This window comes from Salvelinus namaycush, chromosome 32 (assembly GCF_016432855.1).
Source record: "Salvelinus namaycush isolate Seneca chromosome 32, SaNama_1.0, whole genome shotgun sequence".
NCBI classification, from domain to species: Eukaryota; Metazoa; Chordata; class Actinopteri; order Salmoniformes; family Salmonidae; genus Salvelinus; species Salvelinus namaycush.
This window is the reverse complement of record NC_052338.1, coordinates 6,867,535-6,895,277: the sequence shown is the minus strand read 5'-3', so window position 1 is coordinate 6,895,277 and position 27,743 is coordinate 6,867,535. Positions and strand designations below refer to the sequence as shown.

General features: G+C 46.7%; 1 protein-coding gene across 1 annotated transcript in view; it reads left to right on the top strand.

Moving 5' to 3' along the window:
• LOC120026773 (microtubule-actin cross-linking factor 1-like) overlaps positions 1-27,743 on the top strand; it is a 144,532-nt gene that overhangs the window by 29,201 nt on the left and 87,588 nt on the right. The window contains exons 13-35 of the mRNA XM_038971490.1: positions 378-672; positions 2,679-2,807; positions 3,013-3,090; positions 3,526-3,687; positions 3,813-3,917; positions 4,179-4,274; positions 4,646-4,771; positions 8,891-9,043; positions 11,907-12,061; positions 12,247-12,373; positions 13,129-13,312; positions 14,024-14,190; positions 14,371-14,549; positions 15,718-15,856; positions 16,050-16,243; positions 17,287-17,446; positions 17,722-17,805; positions 18,158-18,265; positions 18,378-18,476; positions 18,618-18,728; positions 18,883-18,974; positions 19,135-19,270; positions 21,778-27,528. Coding sequence (XP_038827418.1) covers positions 378-672; positions 2,679-2,807; positions 3,013-3,090; positions 3,526-3,687; positions 3,813-3,917; positions 4,179-4,274; positions 4,646-4,771; positions 8,891-9,043; positions 11,907-12,061; positions 12,247-12,373; positions 13,129-13,312; positions 14,024-14,190; positions 14,371-14,549; positions 15,718-15,856; positions 16,050-16,243; positions 17,287-17,446; positions 17,722-17,805; positions 18,158-18,265; positions 18,378-18,476; positions 18,618-18,728; positions 18,883-18,974; positions 19,135-19,270; positions 21,778-27,528 — 8,830 coding nt within the window. The remainder of the gene's footprint in view (positions 1-377; positions 673-2,678; positions 2,808-3,012; positions 3,091-3,525; positions 3,688-3,812; positions 3,918-4,178; positions 4,275-4,645; positions 4,772-8,890; positions 9,044-11,906; positions 12,062-12,246; positions 12,374-13,128; positions 13,313-14,023; positions 14,191-14,370; positions 14,550-15,717; positions 15,857-16,049; positions 16,244-17,286; positions 17,447-17,721; positions 17,806-18,157; positions 18,266-18,377; positions 18,477-18,617; positions 18,729-18,882; positions 18,975-19,134; positions 19,271-21,777; positions 27,529-27,743) is intronic.

Genomic DNA, 27,743 nt, shown 5'->3' with positions numbered 1-27,743 from the left:
TCTGTACGCCTATGTAGATATTCCATTCAAAATCAGCCGTTTCCAGCTACAATAGTCACTTTACAACATTAACAATGTCTACACTGTATTTCTGATCCAATTTTACATTTTCATGGACCCAAAATGTGACCCCAATCTTTTGAACGGTAGTGTATATATTGTTAGGCTTGGTTATACTGTATGAACCACGAGCATCGGTGGTGTAAATGTGAGAAAGATGTTTTGTTGAGCAACAGTGGAGGTCCAGTTCACCTCCGGTTGTCTTCTGAAGAGCAGGTTGACTGTTTATGTGTATTTTGTGTGTCACAAGAAAAAGGTGTGTCTTTTTGTGTGTCTTTTGGGGGGGATTTTAACACATTTGTTCCCCTCCTGCACAGAGTGTCCTGTCTACACGAGGAGCTGGTCTCTCTCCGGCTCCAGTGCTCCAGCATCTACAGGAAGGGTCACTTCTCCCCGGTGACGGGGGGAGACCGGACGGCCCCGCGGGGGAGCGACAGTGGTCTCTCCCTGTCCACGGGGGCCCAGACCCTACTGGGGGCAGTGGGGGTGATGGGGGCAGCCCTGCTCAGGAGACCCATGTCCCGCTCTCAGCTGGTGGCCATGTCATCCTCGGAGGACGAGGGGAGTCTCCGGTTCGTCTATGAGCTCCTGGGATGGGTGGAGGAGACACAGGTAAGAAAGAAGGGGTGTCGGTAGATGGAGGGAGAGGGGGATTGATAGGTGGAGGGAGGGAGTGACGGACGGGAAAAGGGATGCCCCCCTATTACTAGCCTCTTCAACCTCTCTTTCGTGTCGTCTGAGATCCCCAAAGATTGGAAAGCAGCTGCGGTTATCCCCCTCTTCAAAGGGGGGGACACCCTTGACCCTAACTGCTACAGACCTATATCTATCCTACCCTGCCTTTCTAAGGTCTTCGAAAGCCAAGTCAACAAACAGATTACCGACCATTTCGAATCACACCACACCTTCTCCGCTATGCAATCTGGTTTCAGAGCTGGTCATGGGTGCACCTCAGCCACGCTCAAGGTCATAAACGATATCGTAACCGCCATCGATAGGAAACAATACTGTGCAGCCGTATTCATTGACCTGGCCAAGGCTTTTGACTCTGTCAATCACCACATCCTCATTGGCAGACTCGACAGCCTTGGTTTCTCTAATGATTGCCTCGCCTGGTTCACCAACTACTTCTCTGATAGAGTTCAGTGTGTCAAATCGGAGGGTCTGTTGTCCGGGCCTCTGGCAGTCTCTATGGGGGTGCCACAGGGTTCAATTCTTGGACCGACTCTGTTCTCTGTTTACATCAATGATGTCGCTCTTGCTGCTGGTGATTCTCTGATCCACCTCTACGCAGACGACACTATTCTGTATACTTCTGGCCCTTCTTTTGACACTGTGTTAACAACCCTCCAGGCGAGCTTCAATGCCATACAACTCTCCTTCCGTGGCCTCCAGCTGCTCTTAAATACAAGTAAAACCAAATGCATGCTCTTCAACCGATCGCTGCCTGCTCCTGCCCGCCTGTCCAACATCACTACTTTGGACGGCTCTGACTTAGAATATGTGGACAACTACAAATACCTAGGTGTCTGGTTAGACTGTAAACTCTCCTTCCAGACCCACATCAAACATCTCCAATCCAAAGTCAAATCTAGAATTGGCTTCCTATTCCGCAACAAAGCATCCTTTACTCATGCTGCCAAACATACCCTTGTAAAACTGACCATCCTACCAATCCTCGACTTCGGTGATGTCATTTACAAAATAGCCTCCAAAACCCTACTCAATAAATTGGATGCAGTCTATCACAGTGCCATCCGTTTTGTCACCAAAGCCCCATATACTACCCACCACTGCGACCTGTACACTCTCGTTGGCTGGCCCTCGCTTCATACTCGTCGCCAAACCCACTGGTTCCAGGTCATCTACAAGACCCTGCTAGGTAAAGTCCCCCCTTATCTCAGCTCGCTGGTCACCATAGCAGCACCTACCTGTAGCACGCGCTCCAGCAGGTATATCTCTCTAGTCACCCCCAAAACCAATTCTTCCTTTGGACGCCTCTCCTTCCAGTTCTCTGCTGCCAATGACTGGAACGAACTACAAAAATCTCTGAAACTGGAAACACTTATCTCCCTCACTAGCTTTAAGCACCAGCTGTCAGAGCAGCTCATAGATTACTGCACCTGTACATAACCCATCTACAATTTAGCCCAAACAACTACCTCTTTACCTACTGTATTTATTTATTAATTTATTTTGCTCCTTTGCACCCCATTATTTCTGTCTCTACTTTGCACTTTCTTCCAATGCAAACCAACCATTCCAGTGTTTTTTTTAGTTTTTATTTTACTTGCTGTGTTGTACTCACTTCGCCTCCATGGCCTTTTTATATTTTTATTTATTTATACATATATCTGTTTGCCTTCACCTCCCTTATCTCACCTCACTTGCTCACATTGTATATAGACTTATTTTTTTTCACTGTATTATTGACTATATGTTTGTTTTTACTCCATGTGTAACTATGTGTTGTTGTATGTGTCGAACTGCTTTGCTTTATCTTGGCCAGGTCGCAATTGTAAATGAGAACGTGTTCTCAATTTGCCTACCTGGTTAAATAAAGGTTAAATAAAATAAAATAAATAAAAAATGAGTAGAACTGATTGTGTGTCCGTCAGGACGTGCTGGAGCGGGCCGAGTCGGGGGCGGACCTGCCCTCTGTAGAGCAGAACCTTCAGGACCACCAGAACATCCACACTGCCGTGGAGGAGCTGCTGCACAGCCTGAAGGAGGCCCGCAACTACGAGGTACACACACACGAATACATTCTAAAACACATTCTTAGGCACTTCAAGATCCACTGAACATGCTAATACATATACTGTAAGCACAAACGAACATGCACTGAAAAGACCTGTGAATATGCAGTACATAACAGCATGACACTCACAAACCTAGTAAGAAGACACAGAGACCGGTTTTGTTAAGCCGTTGTGATCTCTTTCTCCTCAGACGAAAGTCTCTCGTAACTTCAGGAGCAATTATTCTGACACTCTGGCCAAGCTGGAGCAGCAGTACTGCAAACTACTGGTGAGTGGGAGGGCTGTTTTCCTCTGTGAATGTGTGCCCGTGGGGTTGTGTGTGCGCGTGTCTCTGGTATGTAGTGTGTGTGTGTGTGTGTGTGTGTGTGTGTGTGTGTGTGTGTGTGTGTGTGTGCACCCCATTGTATCCCCGTCTGCCCACATTCTCAGTTAATCCCATCAGGGTGTGAATGAGCTAGCTAAAGGCTCAGAGAAGCTAGCGACTGTTAAGCAAGACAGAGTGTGGCCTTCAGAAGCACCTGCTTCTACCACATAGCCCCTTGATCAGCCCTGAAGAAATACCTGGATTCTTCACAGCAGGGAGTTCACGTGTGTGTGTGTGAGAGAGAGAGAGTGCGTTTGCCTCTGAAATAACCTCAAACTCCTCGTAAACGTATAGCGCTAATGCCTAGATACATTACTGCATCCCATCCTGTCTTCACAGGAAAACTCATCGTGGCGTATGCGCTGCCTGGAGAGCCTGCATGCGTTTGTGTGTCGCTGTACAGAGGAGCTGATCTGGCTCAACGAGCGAGAAGAGGAGGAACTGGCCTACGACTGGAGCCACAACAATACCAACGTCAACGCCAAGAGAGATCTATACGCCGTGAGGGGACAGGGATAGATAAACCACACACACACACACACACACAGGAATAAACATTTTTTGGGACCGTTTGACACAGATATTCCCCTGGGTGCTCTTCTGAATGGTCTGTCATCTTCTCGCAGGAAATGAGGTCAGAGCTGGAGGAGAAACAGGAAGTGATGCACTCGCTGCAGGAAACGGCCGACCGGCTCTGTCAGGAGAACCACCCGGCCAAACAGACAGTGGAGGTGAGGTTGCCTAGCAACAGAGCCATTAAGACCGTTCATTGGCCTTTCAAAATATTGTCTTTCCATCTACGTTACTTGTCGTTAGAAACAGTGCTGCAATCGATGTTCACCTGAAAATAAGATTGTCAGTAAATTTTGTACCTAATGTTTGGGTTGCGGCGCTTGAGTGTGATTCAAATAAGGAGCTTGAGAAATACGTATTCGGGAAGCAACATGGACTAGACTAACACTCACATCCCATGTGCCGTTCCATTTCCCCAGGCGTACAGTGCAGCGCTGCAGACCCAGTGGCAGTGGGTACGCCAGCTGTGTGTGTGTGTGGAGCAGCATCTCAAAGACAATACTGCCTACTTCCAGGTTCGGAGATTTGAGCAAAGCTTAGCCCACGTCCCTTTTACACATTATGTCTGATACTATTACGGTATACCTGTAATATCCATCTGGTCCTTTACGATGTCAATTGTTTGTTGGTTTTCACGTAGACGGCGTCATAAGATCAAGATGAAATGAAATGCACTTTATTTGCCTACGTTTAGTTTGTCTATTTACTACCTATCTATGTTTTGACTTGCCCTTAATTGGGAGTTTAAAGCTATTTTATCTTCAGAAGCGCTTTAATTAACTAGATTAAATATTGGGTATCTCATAGGGTCGGGCAGCTGTGGATGGATTATATATAAGCTCCTATTCTGATCTCTGTGTTTTGTGTTCTTATTGCCACCTGTCAGTTTGTGAGTGACGCACGGGACTGCGAGACGTACCTGCGTCAGCTCCAGGACACCATAAAGCGACAGTACACCTGTGACAAGGACAGCAGGCTGGGCAAGCTGGAGGACCTGCTGCAAGACTCTATGGTACTGTACATTCATTTATAATTCACACGTTTCTATGGTACTTCTAGTGCTGTTGGATCAAACGCACTCAAACGTGTTCATCCGGACCGGATCAAAAGCACCTCAATTCCTCCACCAACTCGTCAAATTACCTACATCCCTGCTAATAGTTCCAGTATTGCATGTGACCTACTTAGCCAAACAGCGTTGGCTATAATCATTTAGGTATCTGCCAGTGAAAAGCTTAGGCACATGATTATAGCTTATCCACATTTAAGATAATAAGCTACTGGTAATTGCCAAAATAAAGGAAACACCAACATAAAGTGTTTTAATAGGGCGTTGGGCCACCACGAGACAGAACAGCTTCAATGCACCTTGATCATACATTCTACAAGTGTCTGGAACTCTATTGAAGGGATGAGATGCCATTCTTCCACGAGAAATTCCATAATTTGCTGTTTTGTTGGTGGTGGTGAACGCTGTCTCAGGCAAAGCCCCAGAATCTTCCATAAGTATTCAATTGGATTGAAATCTGGTGACTGACACACACACACACACATAATATGTTTTACTATCATTGTGGGGACCTAAAATATATTTCCATTCAAATATCCTATTTTCCCTAACCCCAATTGTAAACCTAACCCCTAAGCCTAAAATAGTATTTGTCCTCGTTGGGGACCTGCAACATGTCTCCATGAGGAAGAATTTCTTGTTTTACCGTCTTTGTGGGGACTTTTGGGGATTTCTATTACCCATAAGGATAGTAATACACACACACACACACACACACACACACACACACACACACACACACACACACACACACACACACACACCCTTTAAACCCTCTATGCTTCTTTGAGAACCCTCTTTCAAAGTCACCGAGATCTCTTCTTCTATGGTAGCCTAAATAATGGGCAACTGAACATTTTTCTACATGACCCTAAGCATGATGGGATGTTTTAATGCCTTAATTAACTCCGGAACCACACCTGTGTGGAAGCACTGGCTTTCACTATACTTTATATCCCTCATTTACTCAAGTGTTTCCATTATTTTTGCATTTAAATGTACGTCACTTTGACACTCCTGACATATTTAGTAACCGTATCCACTGCTAGCTAATGGCTCCAGTGTTAGCTACAGCTGTCGCATGAGGCTAATGTCATGCTAATACTGTACCCGTTAGCTAGCTGTTGATACTACAAGTCTTTAGCTACCTCACCTAGTCCCACAGCTGCTTTGGGCCGACGCAGTCTAGCGAGCGCTAATCTACTCTAGTGTACCTCTGCTGATTCACGGCCCCTGTGGCGCATGGCCACTCTGCCAGCGCCATGCCCACCTGACACACGGCAGATGGCACACTGGGAAGCGGGCACGGCTCCACGGGACTGAGCACTGTGAGCAGCGGACATATCCTCTCTGGGCATAGAGATCAGAGGGAAACGTGTTTACATTGATACAAAATATTTTGAAAGTATGATTGTGTGGTTTATATCGAGGAGGGAATGGATGGTCAGGATAAAAACACTGCCAGTCAAAAGTTTTAGAACGCCTACTCATTCCAGGGTTTTTCTAGATGTTTACTATTTTCTACATTGTAGAATAATAGTTTAGACATCAAAACTATGAAATAACACATGTTGATTCATGTAGTAACCAAAAAAGTGTTAAACAAATCAAAATATATTTGAGATTCTTCGAAATAGCCACCCTTTGCCTTGATGACAGCTTTGCACACTCTTGGGATTCTCTCAACCAGCTTCAGCTGGAATGCTTTTCCAACAGTCTTGAAGGAGTTCCCACATATGCTGAGCACTTGTTGGCTGCTTTTCCTTCACTCTGCGGTCCAATTTATCCCAAACCAACACAATTGGGTTGAGGTCGGGTGATTGTGGAGGCCAGGTCATCTGATGCAGCACTCCATCATTCTCCTTCTTGGTAAAATAGCCCTTACACAGCCTGGAGGTGTGTTGGGTCATTGTCCTGTTGAAAAACAAATGATAGTCCTACTAAGCGCAAACCAGATGGGATGGCGTGTCACTGCAGAATGCTGTGGTAGCCATGCTGGTTAAGTGTGCCTTGAATTCTAAATAAATCACAGACAGTGTTACCAGCAAAGCACCATCACACCTCCTCCTCCATGCTTCACTGTGGGAACTGCACATGCTGAGATCATCCGTTCACCTACTCTGCGTCTCACAAAGACACGATGGTTGGAACCAAAAATCTCAAATTTGGACTCATCAGACCAAAGGACAGATTTCCACCGGTCTAATGTCCTCGTGTTTCTTGGCCCAAGCAAGTCTCTTCTTCTTATTGGTGTCCTTTAGTAGTGGTTTCTTTGCAGCAATTCGATCATGAAGGCCTGAATTCATGTTGTCTCTGAACAGTTAATGTTGAGATGTGTCTGTTACTTGAACTCTGAAGCATTTATTTGGGCTGCAATCTGAGGTGCAGTTAACTCTAATGAACTTATAGCAGAGGCTTCTCTCTCGTCTTCCTTTCCTGTGGTGGTCCTCATGAGAGCCAGGTTCATCATAGCGCTTAATGGTTTTTGTCACTTCACTTGAAGAAACATTCAAAATTCTTGAAATTTTTCGTATGGACTGTCGTTTCTCTTTGCTTATTTGAGCTGTTCTTGCCATAATATGCCTATTTTACCAAATAGGTGCCATCTTCTGCTATCTTTACCCCTACCTTGTTCCAACACAACGGATTGGCTCAAACGCATTAAGCTAAAAGTTAATTTGTGGAATTTCTTTCCAAGGCACACCTGTTAATTGAAATGCATTCCAGGTGACTACCTCATGAAGCTGGTTGAGAGAATGCCAAGTGTGTGCAAAGCTGTCATCAAGGCACAGGGTGGCTACTTTGAAGAATCTCAAATATCTCAAATATATTTTGAATAGTTTAACACTTTTGGTTACTACATGATTCCATATCTGTTATTTCATAATTTGATGTTTTCACAATTATTCTATAATGTAGAAAATAGTAAAAAAATAAATAAAAACCCTGGAATGAGTAGGTGTGTCCAAACATTTGACTGGTACTGAACATGTTTTGCTGTGTTTTGCTGTTATCCTGAGTGTATTTGTTTGTGTGTCTGGGTGCTAGCCTCATTTCAAGATACCAAATGATGAGCACATCATTGCACTCAGTTTGAGCCAGCATGTGTGTGTTTGGTGTGAAATGGGGTGTTAAGCGCTGGGCGGTTGATTAAATTTCCAGTGCCGTGTGTGTGCGTGTTCTCACTGGGGGAAGATTAAAACAGACTTTGACAGATGCCTCATTCGCTGTATTCCATAAAAACAACCACCAAAGCCCTATATTAGACCGATGCAATGCCTTTGTGAATGGCTAACTAATGAAGTTACAGTACCTCTACCCATTGTACTCACAATTCATTCTTCCAAATAATACAATGGATAATGGCTATACACCAAAAATGTATCCGACGTGACTGTTTCTCTCCTCCGCCATTTTGTTTCCCGCATTGGACTCTTGACTCATGGTCCACCTCTAATAGCACTAACCCGTTGCTAATGCTATTTCAATGTTAATTCGGCCTGTGTGAAATTCATCTCTGAAGTGTAATGCTATTAGCATATTAGTGCTTCCCTCACTCACTCTAGCCCTTAGCTCTCCCAGTGCCTTGAGCCTCTGTTAAACTGTAATGAAGCTTTCTGTCAGGAAGTTAGTCCATGTGAATGTATTTCTACATGCCACCATGAGGAGTTAAGCTAATGGCTTTTTTAATGTTTAATGGCTAGCTTGAAAGCTAATGCTAGTGCTGAGTTAGCTAGCAAACACTGTCCCAGTGTCACCAATTTGGCGATTGTAAGCTAAGCTACTGGGCCCTATAGCTATCCTGTTGAGCTGAGAAGAGAGAAGATCCCTGCTGTACATGATAAATTGGGGTACTGTGGAGTCCAATGGAATCAATATGTATGGAAATGATAGTAAAATAATAGGAAATGGACTGAAGATTGAAAGGTATATGTTATCATGTAAGACTATGCCTATAGATCACATACAGTATTACAAAAGCTGACCACTTGACTGACTGACTGATTTGATTGGTTAATTGATTGTTCGACACCCTCACTGACCAATGGCTGTACCCTACAGGAGGAGAAGGAGCAGCTGATTGAGTACCGCAGCTCTGTGGCCAGCCTGATGGGCCGGGCCAAGACGGTGGTGCAGCTCCTCCCCCGCAGCGCCGAGAGCACCCTGGGAAGCACCACGCCCATCCGCGCCATCTGTGACTACCGGCAGATAGAGGTACCACACCCACACTGTCATGACAATACCAGGGTCCTGTTCATTAGGCACCAAACGGAGGAAAACAGAAGGACACAGGGAGGGACTGTGTGGAATTGTCCAATCAATAAAAAATAAAAAAATTACATAATTTTCCGTTGCAGGACATTTTGAAAAAAAAATCTGTTATGTGTCCTTGTGAATACGACCCAGGTCACATTACCCCACTTCACCTAACTGTATCCTTCTGCCAATTTGTTCCGTCACTACCCTGCAAAACCCCTCTCAGCCCCACCTACACCTTAGCAATCCAATACGGTGCATTTTCAAGCAAACGGCTGTCATCATTGGCTGCTTTCGCCATGCCATTGTTGGTGTATAGAACCAGTCCATTTGTCAGCTAAAAAACATGTTTTCAATAGTTGCGTCAATAGCATGTATTATTCAACCATGAATTTAAACTGTGACCCCCCCCCCCCCACATAGGGGTTCTACAATTTCCAGTGTTGATTGGAAGATTGCTGCATTAGAGCTATTGAAATGTTGTTGTTGTTGCAGCCTAGTAGTGCCACTACACATCACTAGATATCATTATGCTTTTTGAGAACAGATAAAAATGGTAGATTTTGGCAGAATGGGCTCAATTATCCTTAGGATTCGTAATCATGTTTTTTGACTGTCTTCTACTCAATATTTTTCGTAGGGATATTCAGATGGGCTTTTTTTAAACGGCTCAACTTTCCCATCGATTTATTTTTCAGCTGAGAACACAGCAATATTGGATTATACCATTCTATCACAATGGATCGGCAACACTCGTTAAAAATCCCCTGAAGGAGCCCACGGTAGCCGCTCCGAAGTCTAGTAATGATTCATGAGAAGAGAATTCCATTTGGCCACTGACACCCGACTCGCCTCACACTCACATGTGAAGCCTCTCCACCGCCCAAAGTGCTGTGTGATGCTAGCAGAGAAGCTAAAAGCTATGAATTATGAATTTCTCCCACCTGTGCAGACTCAGGCAAACATCTGAAAATCTGCGTTTCCACTCCTGTAATGTTGCATAGGGACAGGAAGTGGCTCGGACACAGCTATTTTAGTTCTGCTGTGTGAGTCTCTCTGGGACGAGGACGGTTTTCCCAGTTAGGCGTGTGTGAGGTACCGTTACATTCTGGTCAGGTGGAGGTGTACTGCAGGGGTGCGTCTCAATAGTCATGAGTGGCTTCTTCTACTCCTCTCCTTTCCTTCATCTGCACCTACTAGAAACACACACACACACACACACACACACACACACACACACACACACACACACACACACACACACACACACACCAACTACGGGCTCCTTTTAAAGAAGACACACACAACCCGGTCTTCATGACGCTATCCCAAAATAATCTTTCATATGTCTTCTTTCTCTCCATCCTACCGTTTCCCCTTCCTACCCTCTATCTCTCACTCCTCCGTCTCTTCCTCTCTCTCTCCCTTCTCGTGTGTCCGCCGGGCTGTCAAGGCTAACGTTCAGGTATTACTGCTGATGTTCTCCTCCTCCTCCTCCTCCTCCTCCTCCTCCACCTCAGCGCTCAGCTCTCACACGGCACACTGAATACTCCCTGGTTACTCCCTGGTTACTCTACGCTCCTATCAACTGATTTAGGATCTGTTAGTTTTCTTTATCTCGGTTGGATTTACGACCTATATGAGCTAACGGTCCAGATCAGTTGGTAAGGGTGAAGTAGACGTACGACTGACCCACAGTATCCCAGCTTATTCAGCCAGTGAGACTATGTTTTAGCCGCAGTCGTAAGCTTTTCTGTACATTTACGTTGCAGTGTTTCTGTGTGTGCAGGGGGTGGGGTGAGAGAGGGGACAGTTGTGATTATTATTATTTGACCCGGCTGGTCATTTATGAACATTTGAACATCTTGGCCATGTTCTGTTATAATCTCCACCCGGCACAGCCAGAAGAGGACTGGCCACCCCTCATAGCCTGCTTCCTCTCTAGGTTTCTTCCTAGGTTTTGGCCTTTCTAGGGAGTTTTTCCTAGCCACTGTGCTTCTACACCTGCATTGCTTGCTGTTTGGGGTTTTAGGCTGGGTTTCTGTACAGCACTTTGAGATATCAGCTGATGTACGAAGGGCTTTATAACTAAATTTGATTTGATTTAGATGCACAGGCCTCGCTTTGCTGCTCTAGACATTGTCATTTTTAACATTTTCATTTTTCCAGACTGTCGGGACCACACCACACAATGCCAAATTGAGTCTCTTACTACCCTAGCTCTCTGTATTTGTTGGCCAGATGTCAACAGATCTTCTAATGAGTGCGGGGCACATGTAGACATTTTCAGTCCCATGGATACTCTTATAGTTCCAGGGTTTTTAAATGGCTGCTCAATTCAATATGGCACCGTGGTGATTCTAGTGTCTTTTTCAGTTGTTAGGGCTTTTGCTAACCACATTAAACCCATGAACGTTTCCATTTTGATTTGCGTTATTTGTTTGTTGCCGTAAAACTTTATTTTTCCATTTGTTTTCCCTCTTTCCCAATCTCCCAACCTTTTCACCTCCTCAACTGTCCACGTCTCTCCTCATCGATCTTCATCGATTCCTCCCCCCCCATCTCTCCCAATATCTCTCCCATCCTCCCCTCACACCCACATCTCGGTATCTCGTCCTCTCCTCATCGCTCCATCTGTACCCATCCCTTTTTCATCTTCCTTCCCATCCCTCCTCTCTCCCACCTCTCTCTCCCACCTCTCTCTCCACCTCTCTCTCCACCTCTCTCTCCCACCTCTCTCTCCCACCTCTCTCTCCCACCTCTCTCTCCCATCAATCTCTCCCACCTCTCTCTTCTACCTCTCTCTGCCTCCCTCCTGTAGATCACCATCAGCCAAGGTGAGGAGTGTGTGTTGGAGGACAACTCTCAGAGGACTAAATGGAAGGTGATCAGCCCCAGTGGGAATGAGGCCATGGTGCCGTCAGTCTGCTTCACCGTACCACCGCCCAACCAGGAGGCCATGGACACCGCCAGCAGGTACACACTCACATAGTACACACACATACACACACACACACACACATACACACGCAGTTCACATATTCATATAAACATGTGCATACACACGAGCAGATCAACACACGCTTTCACACACGCGGATGCCCATACACACTCCCACCTAACCCTGCTGTCTATTGAGAGTGTTATTCCGTGTGTTGTAGGATGGAGCAGCTGTACCAGAACGTGATGTCTCTATGGCACAATCTACACGTCAGCATGAAGAGTGTGGTCTCCTGGCACTACCTGCAGAAAGACATCAGGACCGTCTCCTCCTGGAGCCTAGACACGGTTAGACATACTGTTTTAATGTCACAGTACGTCTCTATGGTTGACAGAAATATCCTGTTGCTGTCTGTCTCTCGTGTCTGTCTTCAGCCACATTTGTCTCACTTAATTGTTCTATTTCTTATAGTTTCTTCCAAGCATATTTCTCTTTCTCTCTCGCCCTCTTTCTTTCTCTAACCCACTCTCGCGTTCTCTTTCTTTTGCTCTCTCGCCCTCACTCTCTCTCTCTCGCTTTCTTTCTCGCTTTCTTTCTCGCTTTCTTTCTCGCTTTCTTTCTCTCGCTTTCTTTCTCTCGCTTTCTTTCTCTCGCTTTCTTTCTCTCGCTTTCTTTCTCTCGCTTTCTTTCTCGCTTTCTTTCTCGCTTTCTTTCTCTCGCTTTCTTTCTCTCTCCCTTTCTCTCTCGCCCTCTCTCGCTTTCTTTCTCTCTCTCCAGCTGATATCTCATATGACTTACTTTATGGTGTAATGTCCCTCTGTTGTCAAATGTCTTCCTCTTTCCCCTCCATCTGCTAATATGTTCATATCCACTTCTTACCTATTACCTATGACTAAGGTCTTAATGCATGTTCATTAATACACATATCAACATGTTTTTGCACCATGCACTTTAGGGACCACAATGGAAAGAAGTATCTGGCTTTATGGCGCTATCCCTGTCACGTTGAGAAAAAAAAGCTTTTTTGACTGGACGAATCAAATCAATCACCACTCTTCAATTTAGCTCACGTACACCTATCTCTTTCTCTCTAACCCCTCAGGTACGTTCCCAGACCCCTGTGGCCAGGGACCAGGCTCTGAACCATTTGGAGGCCCACCTGGCTGACTTCCTCTCTGACAGCAAAGAGAGCGCCCTCTTCAACCCCGCTGAGAGACGCGAGCTGGAGAGAGATGCCCACACCGCCCAGGAACACTGCCAGGACCTGCTGGTCAACATGGAGACAGGTAGATGGACAGATATGGTGTCTCAGTCCCAATTCTCCACCCTTTTCCCTGAAGTGTGCACTTGTTCACTCCCGTGCTTGGATTTAAAAGCGGAGGATTGGTGTTGGAGGCCATGCTTACACACATCCTTTGGTTTTAAATGCATCAGGGTAAGTCACGTTTCAGGGGAAAGGGTGGAGAATTGGGAGGCAGTTGGGGGTTTGGCTTACTTTGCTCACATATTTACTTAACTTTACTTGCTTGGTAGTATTGAGATTCATCCAAATTATTGATAGTGCACTAAAAAGACAAATGTGTCTGTTTAGCATGGGGACAGGTAGATTGACAGAGTGCATCACCTCAATTACTCGAGTCTTGGCTTCATCCACATTTGGGGCATGAGGGCAACATTGGGAATTCTAATGAAAGGGTTTTGTGATGGTGCGTTGACCCAATTAAGTGGGATGGAAATGAAATTCTCTCTTGTCTTATCTCCCCACTCCCGCTCCCCTCTGTCTCTATTTACCCTTTATCCACCCCTTCCTCTCTCTTTTCATCTACTCTCCCCCTCTTTCCACCACCTTCTCTGTCTCTCTCTCTGTCTCTCTGTCTCTCTCTGTCTCTCTGTCTCTCTCTCTCTGTCTCTGTCTCTCTCTCTCTGTCTCTGTCTCTCTCTCTCTGTCTCTGTCTCTCTTCTCTGTCTCTCTCTTTCTCTGTTTGTGTCTCATCTAGTGGAGAAGGATGAGTCTGTCTCTCGGTCCTACCTGTCAGAGCTCCAGAACATTAAACTGCGTCTGGAGGAGGCGGAGCAAAAGCTGATGCGCGGCATTCAGACTCCACCCCCTAGCAACCTATCGGGCAACAGCGTCGACAACACTGTTCAAATTGCAGAGCAAGAGGTCAGTATGGTGCTACAGCGCCATCTGCTGGTCACCAGAGTCTTAACCCTCGTATTCATCTACCAACAAAAAGGGCACCAGCACTAACTTTATTCAGTTGCTTTCATTTCTTTTCATGTTTCAACTTATTTCTACATAATGAATATGCAAGTCAAGACTAAGCCTTATTCTCGGTGTCAGAAGCTGCAGTCGGACCTGGATGGCCTGCGGACCAGTCTTGGTGAGGTGTCGCGTCGCTGTGTGAGTTTCTTTGAGGAGAAGCCCACCTCCTCCACTGTCCCCATGCTGCGCTCTGAACTCAACCTGGCTGTGGAGAAGATCGACAGACTACACAACCTCTCCTCTGTCTACCTGCGCAAGTACGTAGGCCACACACACACACACACACACACACACACACACACACACACACACACACACACACACTCAAAGTACTCTCTCTTAAAACCTCTTTGGGGTAGGTGTCCCGCTAGTGTTCCACTACGACAACATCCGGTGAAATTGCAGAGCGCCAAATTCAAAATACAAAAATAGTCATATTAAACATTCATGAAAATACAAGTGTCATACATCATTCTTTATCTTAGAATCTTGGTAATCGAACTGCTTTGTCTGATTTACAATAGGCTTTACGGCGAAAGCATAGCATTTGATTGTCTGAAGACAGCGCCCTGTATACACCAGCATTAAGAACATTTTTCACACCAACAGAGGTGTCACAAAAATCAGAAATAGCGATAAAATAAATCACTTACCTTTGAAGATCTTCCTCTGTTTGCATTCCCAAGGGTCCCAGCTACACAACTGGTCGTTTTGTTTGATAAAGTCCTTCTTTATATCTCATAAAAGTCAGTTTAGTTGGCGCGTTTGATTCAGTAAGCCACCCTTTCCATTCGTTCAACATGCAGACAAAGGAATCCCAAAAGTTACCGGTAAACTGCGTCCAAACAAGTCAAACAACGTTTCTAATCAATCCTCAGGTACCCTAATATGTAAATAAACGATCAAATTTAAAACGGAATGTAGTAAGTTCAATACCGGAGATAAATAACAAAGTGCGCGCCCTCATTCACGAGCGCCATAAGACTAGAGTCCTAACGAGGGACACCTTAGAAAACTACAACTACTTGTTAATTTTTCAAAAAACACCTTTTATAAAGACTGACATCCAGTGGAAGCCATAGGTACTGCAATCTGGGTGCTTTTTGGTTGGAAATTCAATAGGCCAACATGAATGGCCTGGGAGCTCAAAAAACAAATTTTCCGGATGGAGTTCCCTCAGGTTTGAGCTTGCCATATCAGTTCTGTTATACTCACAGACATTATTTTAACAGTTTTAGAAACTTCAGAGTGTTTTCCATTCAATGCTACCAATGATATGCATATCTTAGCTTCTGGGCCTGAGTAACAGGCAGTTTACTTTGGGCACGTCAGTCATCCGAACTTCCGAATACTGCCCCCTAGCCCAAAGAGGTCTCTTAACCAATATACTTGACTAAGTATCGCTTGCTTCCCCCTTTTGCCCAGGCTGAAGACAGTGGATGTGCTGATCCACAGCTTGCAGGCCGCAGAGATCCAGGTGAAGAGGTACGAGAGCAGGCTGAGTGAGGAGGACATCGTCCCGGCAGACGCCAACGCAATTCAGGCCCTACGGGAACAACTGGGGGTAAGAGACTGGCAGATACAATGAAAGAACAAACTATCCACTAATATCCCACTAATTCAGATACTGTACAAATGTTTGTACAAATGCATGAAAAAGTTATTGATGTAGGCGTTGCATGGACCAAGATTATGATTTGTTTGTTAGAGTGTCCACGTAATGATTCTCTGCCCCCCCCCCCCCCCCCCACCTCCAGACGTGGCAGTCGGAGCTTGAGGACCAGGAGGGGGTGTTGAGCTCCCTGCAGTCGGGGTTGCAGAAGGCCCGGGAGACGGGGACTCAGCTGAACAGGCTCCACCCAGACCGCAGCCCGGAGCTGGAGCACTACCAGGAGAAAGCCGCCCAGCTCACTGAGAGGTGGGCCGGAGTCAAGAGACAGATGGACACACGGTGAGTGGTGGTGGTGGATGGTTGGAGTCAGTGTTAGTCATATCATTTTTATGGAAGTCTTATGTGAAACTTAAGCCTTACTCTGTATTTGAACTGTAGGTTTATGCTTAAATGAATACAGTATGTCCTTGAGATGGGGACAGATTTGGAAAACCACCGTTCTGGTCAATTGTGAAATAAAGACGAGCATAGACCAGGGATGAACAACTAGATTCGGCCGCAGGCCAATTCTTTCTTGAGCGGGTGGTCGGGGGTCCGGAACATAATTTTTAAAAAATGAGACTGCAAATTGACCGCAACAAGCCCAAACGGACTAAAACATAATCATTTCAAACCTTGATTACATTTGGGAACATTGTCCTACGTAAGGTGCCGTCTTTCAGATGGGACGTTTAAACGGCTGTCCTGACTCTGTGGTCATTCAAAATCCCATGGCGCCTATTGTAAGAGTAGGGGCGTTAACCCACGGTGTCATAGCTAAATTCCCAACCTAGCCACATTCCATCATGGCCACCTAATCATTCCTAATTGGCGTATATCACTCCTCACCTCTCCAACTGATAGCTGATGTGGTGGTGAGAGTTCTGCCACAAAAATGGTCTCCGTGCATCACTGAGGTGGGTGCTACACGTTGATGGTAGCTGAGCTGAGTTTCACCCTACCATGTAAAGCGCTTTGAGTTCCTCGCTAGAAAAGTGCTACATAAATCCAATCAATTATTATTATTATTATATCTTCACTATTATACAATCTCTCTATTATGCGTGGGAATACTTGGGAACAGATTATTTAAAGATGAATTCAAATCACTTGGAGCTGATTTGCTGTTGTTTTTACGATCTTTTATGTCCAACAATGAAAATTCAACAACAAAAAATACATTTGTATTTATTTATTTTAGCTCATAAAACTTGGGCGGCCGAATAATACCACCCGCGATGCGCCAGTTGGGGAACCCTGGCATAGACCCATATCACTGATTGGGTACATTATTGAATGTTGTGGTGTGTTTGTGTGCGTGGATTTCCTCCTTGTTGTTCCAGGCGAGCTGAACTAGAGGCTCTGGGCTCGGTCCTGCAGCACTACAGAGACGGCCACTCTGCTCTGATCCACTGGATAGAGGAGACCACTGAGAGACAGGAGAACACTCAGCCTGGACAGACTGACAGCAGAGTCCTGTCTGAACAACTGGCAGAACAAACGGTGAGCGGGATGGATGGAAACCGATAGAGGCAGAAAGACAGATCCAAGGAGATCTGACAGAAAGGGAGAGAGAGAAGGACTACACAGCAGATAGATATTGACCCAGCCATAGAGAAAGGTTCATTGAAAGAAGAAAAAAAATAGATATGAATGATAGCTTTGTTTAAATAGGATATTGAGACTGATGGCTATTGAAACGAATGGAATGATCCGAGTGTGATTGAGTGACTAATGTAAATGACGTCTATTCTCTTGGACCTGATTCCCCTCCTCAGGCATTAGTAGCCGAGATCGAAAAGAACCAGACCAAACTAGACGAGTGCCAAACCCACTCCAAACAGTACTGCACCTCTGTCAAGGTACAGTACCACAGCACTTTGTCATTGTAATGTAAAGACACATTTTTGGGTGATCGGAAACGGACTCCTAAGTAAGCATTTCGCTGTTAGTCTACACATATTGTTTTACGAACCGTGTGACAAATAACGTTTTCATTTGATGCCCAAAAATATGATGATTCATGCTAGGTGTTTTTCGCAAGTCATACATTTTGAATTGAGGTGGGCTACAAGGTGTACTGGATTATAAATACATTTGATTGATCGGATACCCAATTTCCACACAAAATGTCCTATACCAATACAACATAAAACGTTTTTTGGAAATCAGTTCGTTGTCACGATGTTACACGTATCCATATTTGTCCATCAGGACTACGAGCTACAACTGATGACATTCAAAGCCTTTGTGGAGTCGACCCAGAAATCCACTGTTAAGAGGAGGAGGATGCACTCTTCATCAGACGCCATCACGCAGGAGGTAAGGAGAGGGAGACGATCGTCGCAATGTAATGTGGCTAATGTATTTATAGAAACATATGTGTCAACGTCTGTGTGAAGCCAAGAGCAGAAACATTTCTTTGCCATTCCAGTTCATGGACTTGCGCACACGCTACACAGCCCTGGTTACCTTGACGACGCAACACGTCAAGTACATCAGCGATGCACTGAGGAGACTAGAGGAGGAAGAGGTATGTCTCGCTCTCTCTTTCGTTCGCTCTCTGTTTTTTTGGTTTCGTCAACCTTCCTCTGTTTGTGGGATTTGTTGTCTGTACCGCCAATACATTTCTATCATGATGACATGACCCCCCCCCCCCCCCCCCCCCCCACAGAAAGAGGTGGAGGAGGAGAGGCAGCAGAGGGTAGACCAGGTGTCAGAGCTGCTGGGCTGGGTCAATGGCCTCCAGGGCGCCTCCGCCGAGTCATCCATCGCGGCGCAGCAGGTCCAGAAATATTATTAAATACCATCTAGTATCTTATGGAATTGAAATGTATTCATCCGCTGTCTTTCTTATAGCACACTCTCTTAGCCTATCAAATGAATATACCGGTGTTTTCTTTATCACGTTGTTTTAATCATTTGAGTTGTGTTTCTAGGCTGTCGGTGAGCAGTTAGCGGCTAAGAAGGAAGAGGTGGCTCAGGCGATCAGGAACACCCAAGTCTTCCTGATGTCTAAACAGGCCAGCAAGTAAGTTCAGATTTCTCCTACACACATGCATACCACTGTATAAACACACGAATACTGTATACTCACTCATTAACATCTCACCTTTATCCACACACCACACGCATGTGGCAAGCCCCACCACACACACAAGTTCAAACTGACAGAAACGTTTGTCCTCTAGGTTGTCCCCAGAGGAACGTGTCCAGGTGACCTCCCAGCTGGATGAGCTGACGGCCACCTACAGCCAGCTGTGTGACCGTTCCACCGCCCGACTGCAACAGCTGGAGCAAGAGCAGGCCAAAGAGGAGCAGAGAAAGGTAGAGCGGATGGAGGGAGGAGAAGGGAGGTTGCGCGGCTACAACCATAAACTCACTAGCGAGTTGCCAATGTGAGCTTACGACGTTGCTGTACAAGTGTGTTGCTCACTGGCAATGTCTGTCTGCCTTCTGTGACTTTGAGGTTCTGAAATGGAATATGCTCGCGAGCCGTGTTTGTGTGCAAGCGAGAGTGTGTCGCATGTTGTGTGTCGCCCGTCACCCCGTGTGCATTTTTTTTGACACCCATCATCATCACCACCACCATCATCCCCCATAATGAATGTTGTCGACTCATATACTTGGTTTTGCTTTAACAGACATTTCATGTAATTGCATGGAGTGAGCCCCCCCCCCCCCCCCCACTTGCACTCGACAACCCGCTTGCAATCATGTCACCCGTAATCACCATCATCAAACACATCTGCATAATGGCTAGTCTATGGCCCCCTATTGGAATAGCAGTCGTAGAGCCGAAGAAGTCATGCTACCATTTAGCTATAGTAGCTTTTAGATAGGAGGTGCGCCCTCAAAGTCCGCCTTCGTGGTCACGAGATAGGCACCCGACCATATGCTCCACATCACCTCTGAGCACTCATTCGTAGACAATAGGTGTGACCCTAAATAACAATGGTCATTTACTGTCCCCGCACTACTTTCTGGACACGACCTTGTGTTTCATCCATGAACCTACAAAAGCCCATTACTCTTCGTAAACGCGTGCGCATACTCGTTCACATAGTCAAAATCCAACCACGCTGTCATGTCCCCCCCCATATACATCAGTCCAAATGCGATGGTATGCGAGTGTATCAGTGATATATATAATGTATGAGAGTGATTGTGAGTGTGCTGGTGTGTGTGCGCGTAAATTCCCACCCGCGAGTGTGTTTTCTATGAATGGTGTGTGTGATTTTCTGGGTAGTTCTATACACTCAGGGGAAAATGTACACACGTTGCATCAAAGCACTTGTCAGAGAAGAATGTCTAACTGCCAGTGTCGGCTTAGTGTGAGCACCAGAGGCCAGCTACGCAAACCCCCACGTCACCGTTTGAGCATGATGTGTCCAGATCACAGTGTGTCTGTGAGCGTGTGTGTGTATATGTTTGTGCCGTCTAATGCATTAATATGTGTGAAATAATCAGCATTTTGCTTCAAAATCACTAACAGCTGCCAGAAGAGAATCAAGGACATCCAGCTCTGAGCAAAGGATAAGAGGGGCTGTAGTTAGGCCAAGTCAGTATGAGGCAGAATCCTATTATCTATGTTTAAGTTGAGCTATTCTATGTATTCTGCCACTTAGCCAGTGAGCAAAGAATCAGTCCATTGTGGGTTCAATGTAAGTCAGATTTGAGAAAATCCATTTATAATGTGCCAATGAACCGTAGTCCAAAGTAAATTGTGCCTCTCAGCCATAGCTAGTGAATGGTCCAAAGCCTATGGAGTTTATAGTATAGTGAGTCTATTGAAATGGAGTGTCAGTCAGGTGAGTCAGGGCCATCCAGGCAGCGCCTCAGGTAGATAGCATGCAGAATCCTAACGCCAAGCTTCTCATCTGTCGCTCTTCAATCTGCCGAGCCCTCGGCCTGTTAGTGTTTGCGCATCGCGGGCCAGCCCCGTACGGTAAGTAGTGCTCGCTTTCTCTTACCGTTGCTTCCAATCTGACCTGCCTTTTCTAGCTTTATCTTCTCTTTGATCGGTCTTTCTCTCCTTCCTTTGCTGTTTGTTTTTACCTCCCTTATGGAGGTTTCCTGGTATATTGGTTCTCTGCATTTCTGTTCTCTATGTAGCCGTGCTTAGTGCTTTGTAGAACAGAGGTAAGTGTTCTTGTGCCATGCCGAAAGAGAAATAATGTGGGTGCAAAAGATTGACTCCCGAGCGGCGCAGCGGCCTAAGACACTGCATCGCAGTGATAAAGGCGTCACTACAGACCTGGGTTCAATCCTATGAGACCTATGAGGCTCCGCACAATTGGCCCAGCGTCGTCCGGGTTAGGGGAGGGTTTGGCCCCTCAGAATGTCCTTGTCCCATCGCACTCTAGCGACTCCTTGTGGCGGCCTGGCGCATGCACGCTGACTTCGGTCGTCAGCTGTACATTGGTGCGGGCTGGCTTCCGGGTTAAGCGAGCAGTGTGTCAAGAAGCAGTGTGGCTTGGCGGGGTCGTGTTTCGCAGGACACATGGCTCCTGACCTTCGCCTCTCCCGAGTCCGTAGGGGAGTTGCAGCAATGGGACAAGACTAACTACCAATTGGATATCACGAAATTAGAGAGAAAAAGGGGTAGAAAAAGAAGATAACTGTATTAATACTATATCGTATTGTATCTATTGAAATATGCTTTCATCACCGTAATTATGTCAAAAGAATTATTATGACTCTTTGGTAAAGGGTTATTTTTTTCTTGCTGGATACTTACGGGCTATGGATTCCTCAACAAAGTACTCATCAGACTGTTAAGTGTGTGAGTAGAAGGAAGTTCAAATATTCACTTACTTTGTTTCTCTTCACAGAGCCAAGCTGCCATTGGCGGAGTTATTGACCTGGGCACCATGGAAACTGTCCCAGTCTTCCAAGCTGCTCAGCGTGGCCTCATTGATCAGGACACCTGCCATGTCTTATTGGAGGCCCAGCTCACCATGGGTGGGTTATTTCATCCTGTCTCCCCTGTGAGCCTATCACTGGAAGAGGGCTTCAACTGTGGCCTGATTAATAGTATCATCAGCCAATCCCTAGCAGAGCTGGAGAGTGCCTTGCATCTTGTCGACCAGACAGAACAACTGGAGGGCCAGCTCCTCCCAGTGGCTGCAGCCATGGAGGAGGGCCTTATCAGAGAGGAGTTGGGGCTGCGTATCCTGGAGCTGCAGATGAACACAGGAGGCCTGAGGGAGTTGGGAGGAAGAAGACTAACCTTGGATAGTGCTGGAGAGATGGGCCTGCTGACCCCAAGGGTCTACACCAAGCTCAGGTCACGGGTCAATCGGCGGGAGCTCGTTGACCCTAACACAGCCGAAAAGCTGAATCTGTCTGAATTGCAGCAGCGCTGCGTCCTCAGCGATGAGACCGGCTTGCATTTGCTGCCAGTCAAACAGCAGCCAGGAGGCACCGTCTGCCTCGCTTCCGGCAGGAAGGTTGGGATCTTCCGTGCTGTCCAAGAGAATCTGATTGACAGGCAAGTTACGGTGAGATTGCTGGAGGCCCAGCTATTTGCAGGTGGGATCGCTGACCCCCGTACAGGACGCCGCCTGACTGTGGATGAGGCTGTGCGTCACAATCTGATGGACCAGGACCTGGCCTGTGCCATGCTGACCCGCCAGCTGCAGAGTGGTGGGATACTAGACCCTGTAAGTGGGGAGCGCCTAGGGTTGGAGGAAGCAATCCAGAGGGACCTGCTCTCACCTCGTCTGGCCCTGCTGGTGCTCGAGTCCCTCTGGGCTTTTATGGGGATGCTCTGGCCTGAGTCAGGGGAGCTGCTGCCCATTGCAGAGGCTCTACAACAAGGGGTCATCTCGGGAGAGCTGGCTCTGAACATCCTGAGACAACGCCACACGATAGGTGCCCTGTACCTTCCTGAAACCCCCAAGGTTGTGTCCCTGAATCAGGCTAAGGAGGTCCTTGAACCCAAAGTGGCTGAGATTTTGAAAGAGATTCAGATCCCAGATGTGCTACACAACATGAACCAGTCAGGCTCCCCAAAACTAAATCGCCTAAGCTGGGGCTCCACTGGGTCATCCCCTCCCTCCTCGCCACCTGCCTCTTCCCCAGAGCACACATGTGTCCCCTCATTTCTGGAGGAGATGGCCCCTGAGGAGCAGGCACATCACCGCCTGCTTTTCCATTTAATGACCCACAGTTATATAGATGCCCATTCTGGCCAGCGCTTAGTGTTGCTCGAGCCTGAGCTGGTGGAACTTGTCAAGGCTGCTACTGGTCTGATCAATGTGGATCCTATTCCTGGAGTGGTTGAGGAAGGGTTGACTTTGACTTCAGAAAGACAGGAGTTTATGGAAGTAGTGCCAATTGTAAGTTTGGCAGATAATCAGCAGACAAGGGAAATTGGAGAGGTCCAGGAAAAGAGAAAATTCAGCTTGTCTGAAAAATATATTTCCTCCAGAAAGATGGTAGAAGAAGCTGATAGTCAAGGATGGGATGGTACACCTGACATGATATTGCAGGCTAAGCAAACTGGAATTAAGGAGATGGGACAGGTAGACCTTGACTCAACCATGAGAATAAGTGAGGAGGTAGATCGAGGTGTACATAGAGAAGTAAAAAGTGAAAAGGAGGAAATTGTTATTTTTGAAAGTGTCAAGCCCTCAGCTGGACTACCAGAAAAGCAATTAATTACAGACTCGTATGAAGAGGGGCTGGTAGAGATTGAATCAGAGGGAGCAAGAGATAGAAGTCACAAAAAGACAAAGGATAAGGACTCACTCATGGAAGACATTGACGGTACACTTGTTGAAGCCTCAGAAATGTACTCAACCCCATTTAAGACCGAGGCAGAGACTCTGATGCCAACCCAATCTGATGCCAACCCTATTCCACCATCAGAGACTAATGAAAATGAGAGCATGCCTGTGAGTGTTGGAGTTAAACATACTATGAAGGATGCTCAGAGGGTCACAGTGAAGACCCCACCCCAGGTTATGAGTTTAGAGGCAGCAGCAGTGAAGAGTGAGGATGATGTTGAGCTGGAAAGGTTGACCTCAGAGCTTCACCAAGGGGGTCTACTGATGGAAGGAGGGCAGCGGCTTCTCCCAGATGAAGCCGTGGCTCAGGGGGTCCTCCCTGGACACACTGCAGTCAAGCTGATGGCCAAGGCAGGACTTTTCGGAGGTTTCCTGGATGTCAGTGCATGCGAATCTCTGAGCATGGAGGATGTGATGCAGGAGGGTCTGCTTGACGAAGACCTGATGTGGAGTGTGCTGAAATCAGAGAAGACCCTGGCAGGGGTAGTGGATGTAGAGAAGCGGAAGATTTGTACTCTGAAGGATGCTGCTCGGGCAGGCCTGATAGACTCCAACACAGCTGCTCGGCTTCTGGAGGCTCAGGTGGTCTCAGGGGGAGTGGTTGACCTGCGGAGGGATAAGAAAGTGTCTGTTACCCTGGCAGCCAACCTTGGGCTGATAGAGGAGGACCAACGAGAGAAGCTAGTTGCGTTGGAGAAGTCATACCGTGGAAAATACTCAGACCCAGATTCAGCGCTAACCAAAGCAACGTTGCAGCTGCAAATGGATGGGGTTGTCGATCCCAAAACGAAGTCACCTGTTTCCCTAAAGCAAGCCCTTGAAAGAGGTTTGCTTGGGCAGGAGGAAGTCTATCAAGCCTTGTCCCAGCAAGTGGCAGAGGGTGGCATCGTGCATCACAACTCTGGAGTTAGACTGTCAGTTGCTGATGCTTTGCAGCGAGGTTTGGTAGACCGTGCCATAGCCCCAGAACTGGGGGAGTTAGAGAGAGCATGTCAGGGGGAAGTCGCCCTCTCTTCAAACCCAGATGCTGCCCTCCTCCAGGCGTCCACAGGTGCCATTTTGGACCCTGATTTAAAGTGTAGACTTACATTGACAGAGGCTGTCTCCGATGGTCTGCTCGATGAGAGCACTGCCAAGAAAGCAATGGTTTCTCCAGGGGTAACACAAGGTTTGTTGGATCCACAAAGTGCCCAAATTGTGCCGTACTCAGACCTTGTAAACCAAGGCAAGATTGACATTAAGAGCGGAAAGCGCTTCTTGGAAGTGAAGCCTTTCAAGGGAATCCAGGATAAGCAAACAGGTGAAATCCTGAATTTAGCTGAAGCAATTGCATCTCAACAAGTTGATCCGGTCCCAGCACTCAGAATGTTGCAAAGCCAGGCAGACACTGGAGGGATTATTGATATTTCCAATGGAGCTAGGCTCCCTCTGCCTAAAGCCTCTAAGAAAGGGCTGGTGGGAGAACATATGGCCAGGCTCATTGCCACCAACCAGGTTCTGAAAGGGGGCTTGTTTGACCCTTCCACAGGGCAGAGAGTCTCTAGCCTGAAAAAAGCTGTCAAAGATGGGCTTATATCCAGAGAAATGGCTGCAGAACTCCAGGGCAACTTGGGCTCCATGGAAGTAGAATGTGACGATGAGGATAGTTCAACACCCATTGCCTCTTCAAATGGGACCTATAGTCCTGCAGTCACATTATCAATATCCAGTCCAGACAGCCAAACCAAAATAATTATTGAAAGTTCTGAAGTTATTTCTCCATCCCCACATCCAGAAGAGTCAGAAAAGGGTTATAACCCTTTAATGATCACAGAGGACATTGTAAAGACTCTAGAAGCCGGAACGTTCAAGCAGTCAGAAGATCTGCAACACCATGGCTCTGTACACATTGAAGAAGAAATGGAAGATGAACAGGTCTCAATAGCCGGGAAGTCATTGGAAATTGAGTCGGACCAGTCAATCAATTTGTTAGCTCAGTTTGCAATCAATGCGAAGAAAAGGGTTCAGCAGGCCCTTCAGGAGATGGAGACTCCGCAAGATGTTACTGTTCGACCACCAGAAAATGATAACAAAAAGGGGTCTAGACCTGTGGGCGAAAGTAGTTCAGTCACGCAGAAGGGGCAGTCTGCTATGGGCAAAGAACCACGAATGGACTCGACAGGGGCCATTGGCAGAGAAGGTAGGGATCAACAGGGCAGCATAGACATTTCTACACTAGTTGAGAGATATGAAGGGAAGACAAATGTGGCAGAAGACAGTACTGAGAGCGTGGTGGAGCAAGGTAGAGTGGAGGTTGAGAGGGACACAAAGATTGAGGTCACAGAGCGTGATGATCTTGGACATGCATCACCCCCTTCCAAGGAGGCCGAAGGTAAGAGCAAAAAGAAGAGGAAGAATAAGAAGAAAGGAAAAGGGGAGGTTGACATTGAGCAAAGACCCTCAGAAAAAGCTGATATTCAGAAAACGGAAAACAAAGACCAGAATGTACAGTCAGAGGGTAAGGATAAGGGTATTGAGTCCACCAGAGGTTATGTTACCCCACAGGAGAAAGAGGAGTCCCTTGTGCAAGATGTTCAATCTGCACTTGGAAGTGCCAAGGCACATTCTGTTGAGAGGTTTGGAGATCCAGAAGATATTGGCAAAGTAAGGGAAGGTTCTACTGTTCCGCTAGGAGCCATAGAAGATGCTCTTGAGGTAGAGAGCGATGGTACAGAAGAGTATAAGGTCTTCGAGGACCAAAGACGGGTGGAGAAGAACAAAACGTCTAAGATACCTATGGCATCAGAGAAGGTTGAACCTGTGACAGAGGAGATACCATCCATCCATGATAAAGCAGATTCTGAAGTGACAGTAACGAAGGGTGTTCTCGACAGCTTGGACAAAAAGTCTAAGATACCCATAGTAGCAGAAAAGGTTGAATCTGTGGCAGATGAGCAATCGTCCATCCATGAAAGAGTATCCATTCATAATAGAGTTTCTAAGGATGAGCAAAAGCGGGAAGGCGAGCAGATTGTGGGAAAGAGTGATTCAGATGGGGAGAAGACGGTTTCTCAACAGACTGGACAACAGGAGCATAAGGATGGAAAAGAGGTGGAATTCACTCTGAAAACCCACCAGGCAGTAAATGACAAAGAGGCCCTTTTACGGAAGGCGAAAGAGAGTATCCTGAGGAAGGTGTTTGGGCGAGGTGTTAGTGAGAAGCAAGCTGCAGATGAGCTAGAGGCACTGCGTCAGGGAGTGGGGAAGAAGGAGAGTTTGGTGACATCTGTAGAGGAAGTTAAGACTGTGGTGAGTCCTGAGGTTTCACCAGAAGAGAGTAAAGGAATTGACAAGAAGGAAGGAGAAAGAGAGAAAGTTCTGCCTGGCCATTCTATGATTCCTGTAGCAGCAGAGGAAGTGGAAAAAGCTCTGTCATACCAGGTTAAAGGAGGAAGGAAAGGGGAGAAAGTTTTACTAGACCAGGCTAAAGAAGGAGAGAAAGCTCTGCCATACCAGGCTAGAGGAGGAGAGAAAGCTCTGCCATACCAGGCTAGAGGAGGAGAGAAAGCTCTGCCATACCAGGCTAGAGGAGGAGAGAAAGCTATGCCATACCAGGCTAGAGGAGGAGAGAAAGCTCTGCCATACCAGGCTAGAGGAGGAGAGAAAGCTCTGCCATACCAGGCTAGAGGAGGAGAGAAAGCTCTGCCATACCAGGCTAGAGGAGGAGAGAAAGCTCTGCCATACCAGGCTAGAGGAGGAGAGAAAGCTCTGCCATACCAGGCTAGAGGAGGAGAGAAAGCTCTGCCATACCAGGCTAGAGGAGGAGAGAAAGAGGAGAAAGTTCTACCAGACCAGGCTAAAGAAGGAGAGAAAGAGGAGAAAGTTCTACCAGACCAGGCTAGAGGAGAGAAAGAGGAGAAAGTTCTACCAGACCAGGCTAGAGAAGGAGAGAAAGAGGAGAAAGTTCTACCAGACCAGGCTAGAGGAGAGAAAGAGGAGAAAGTTCTACCAGACCAGGCTAGAGAAGG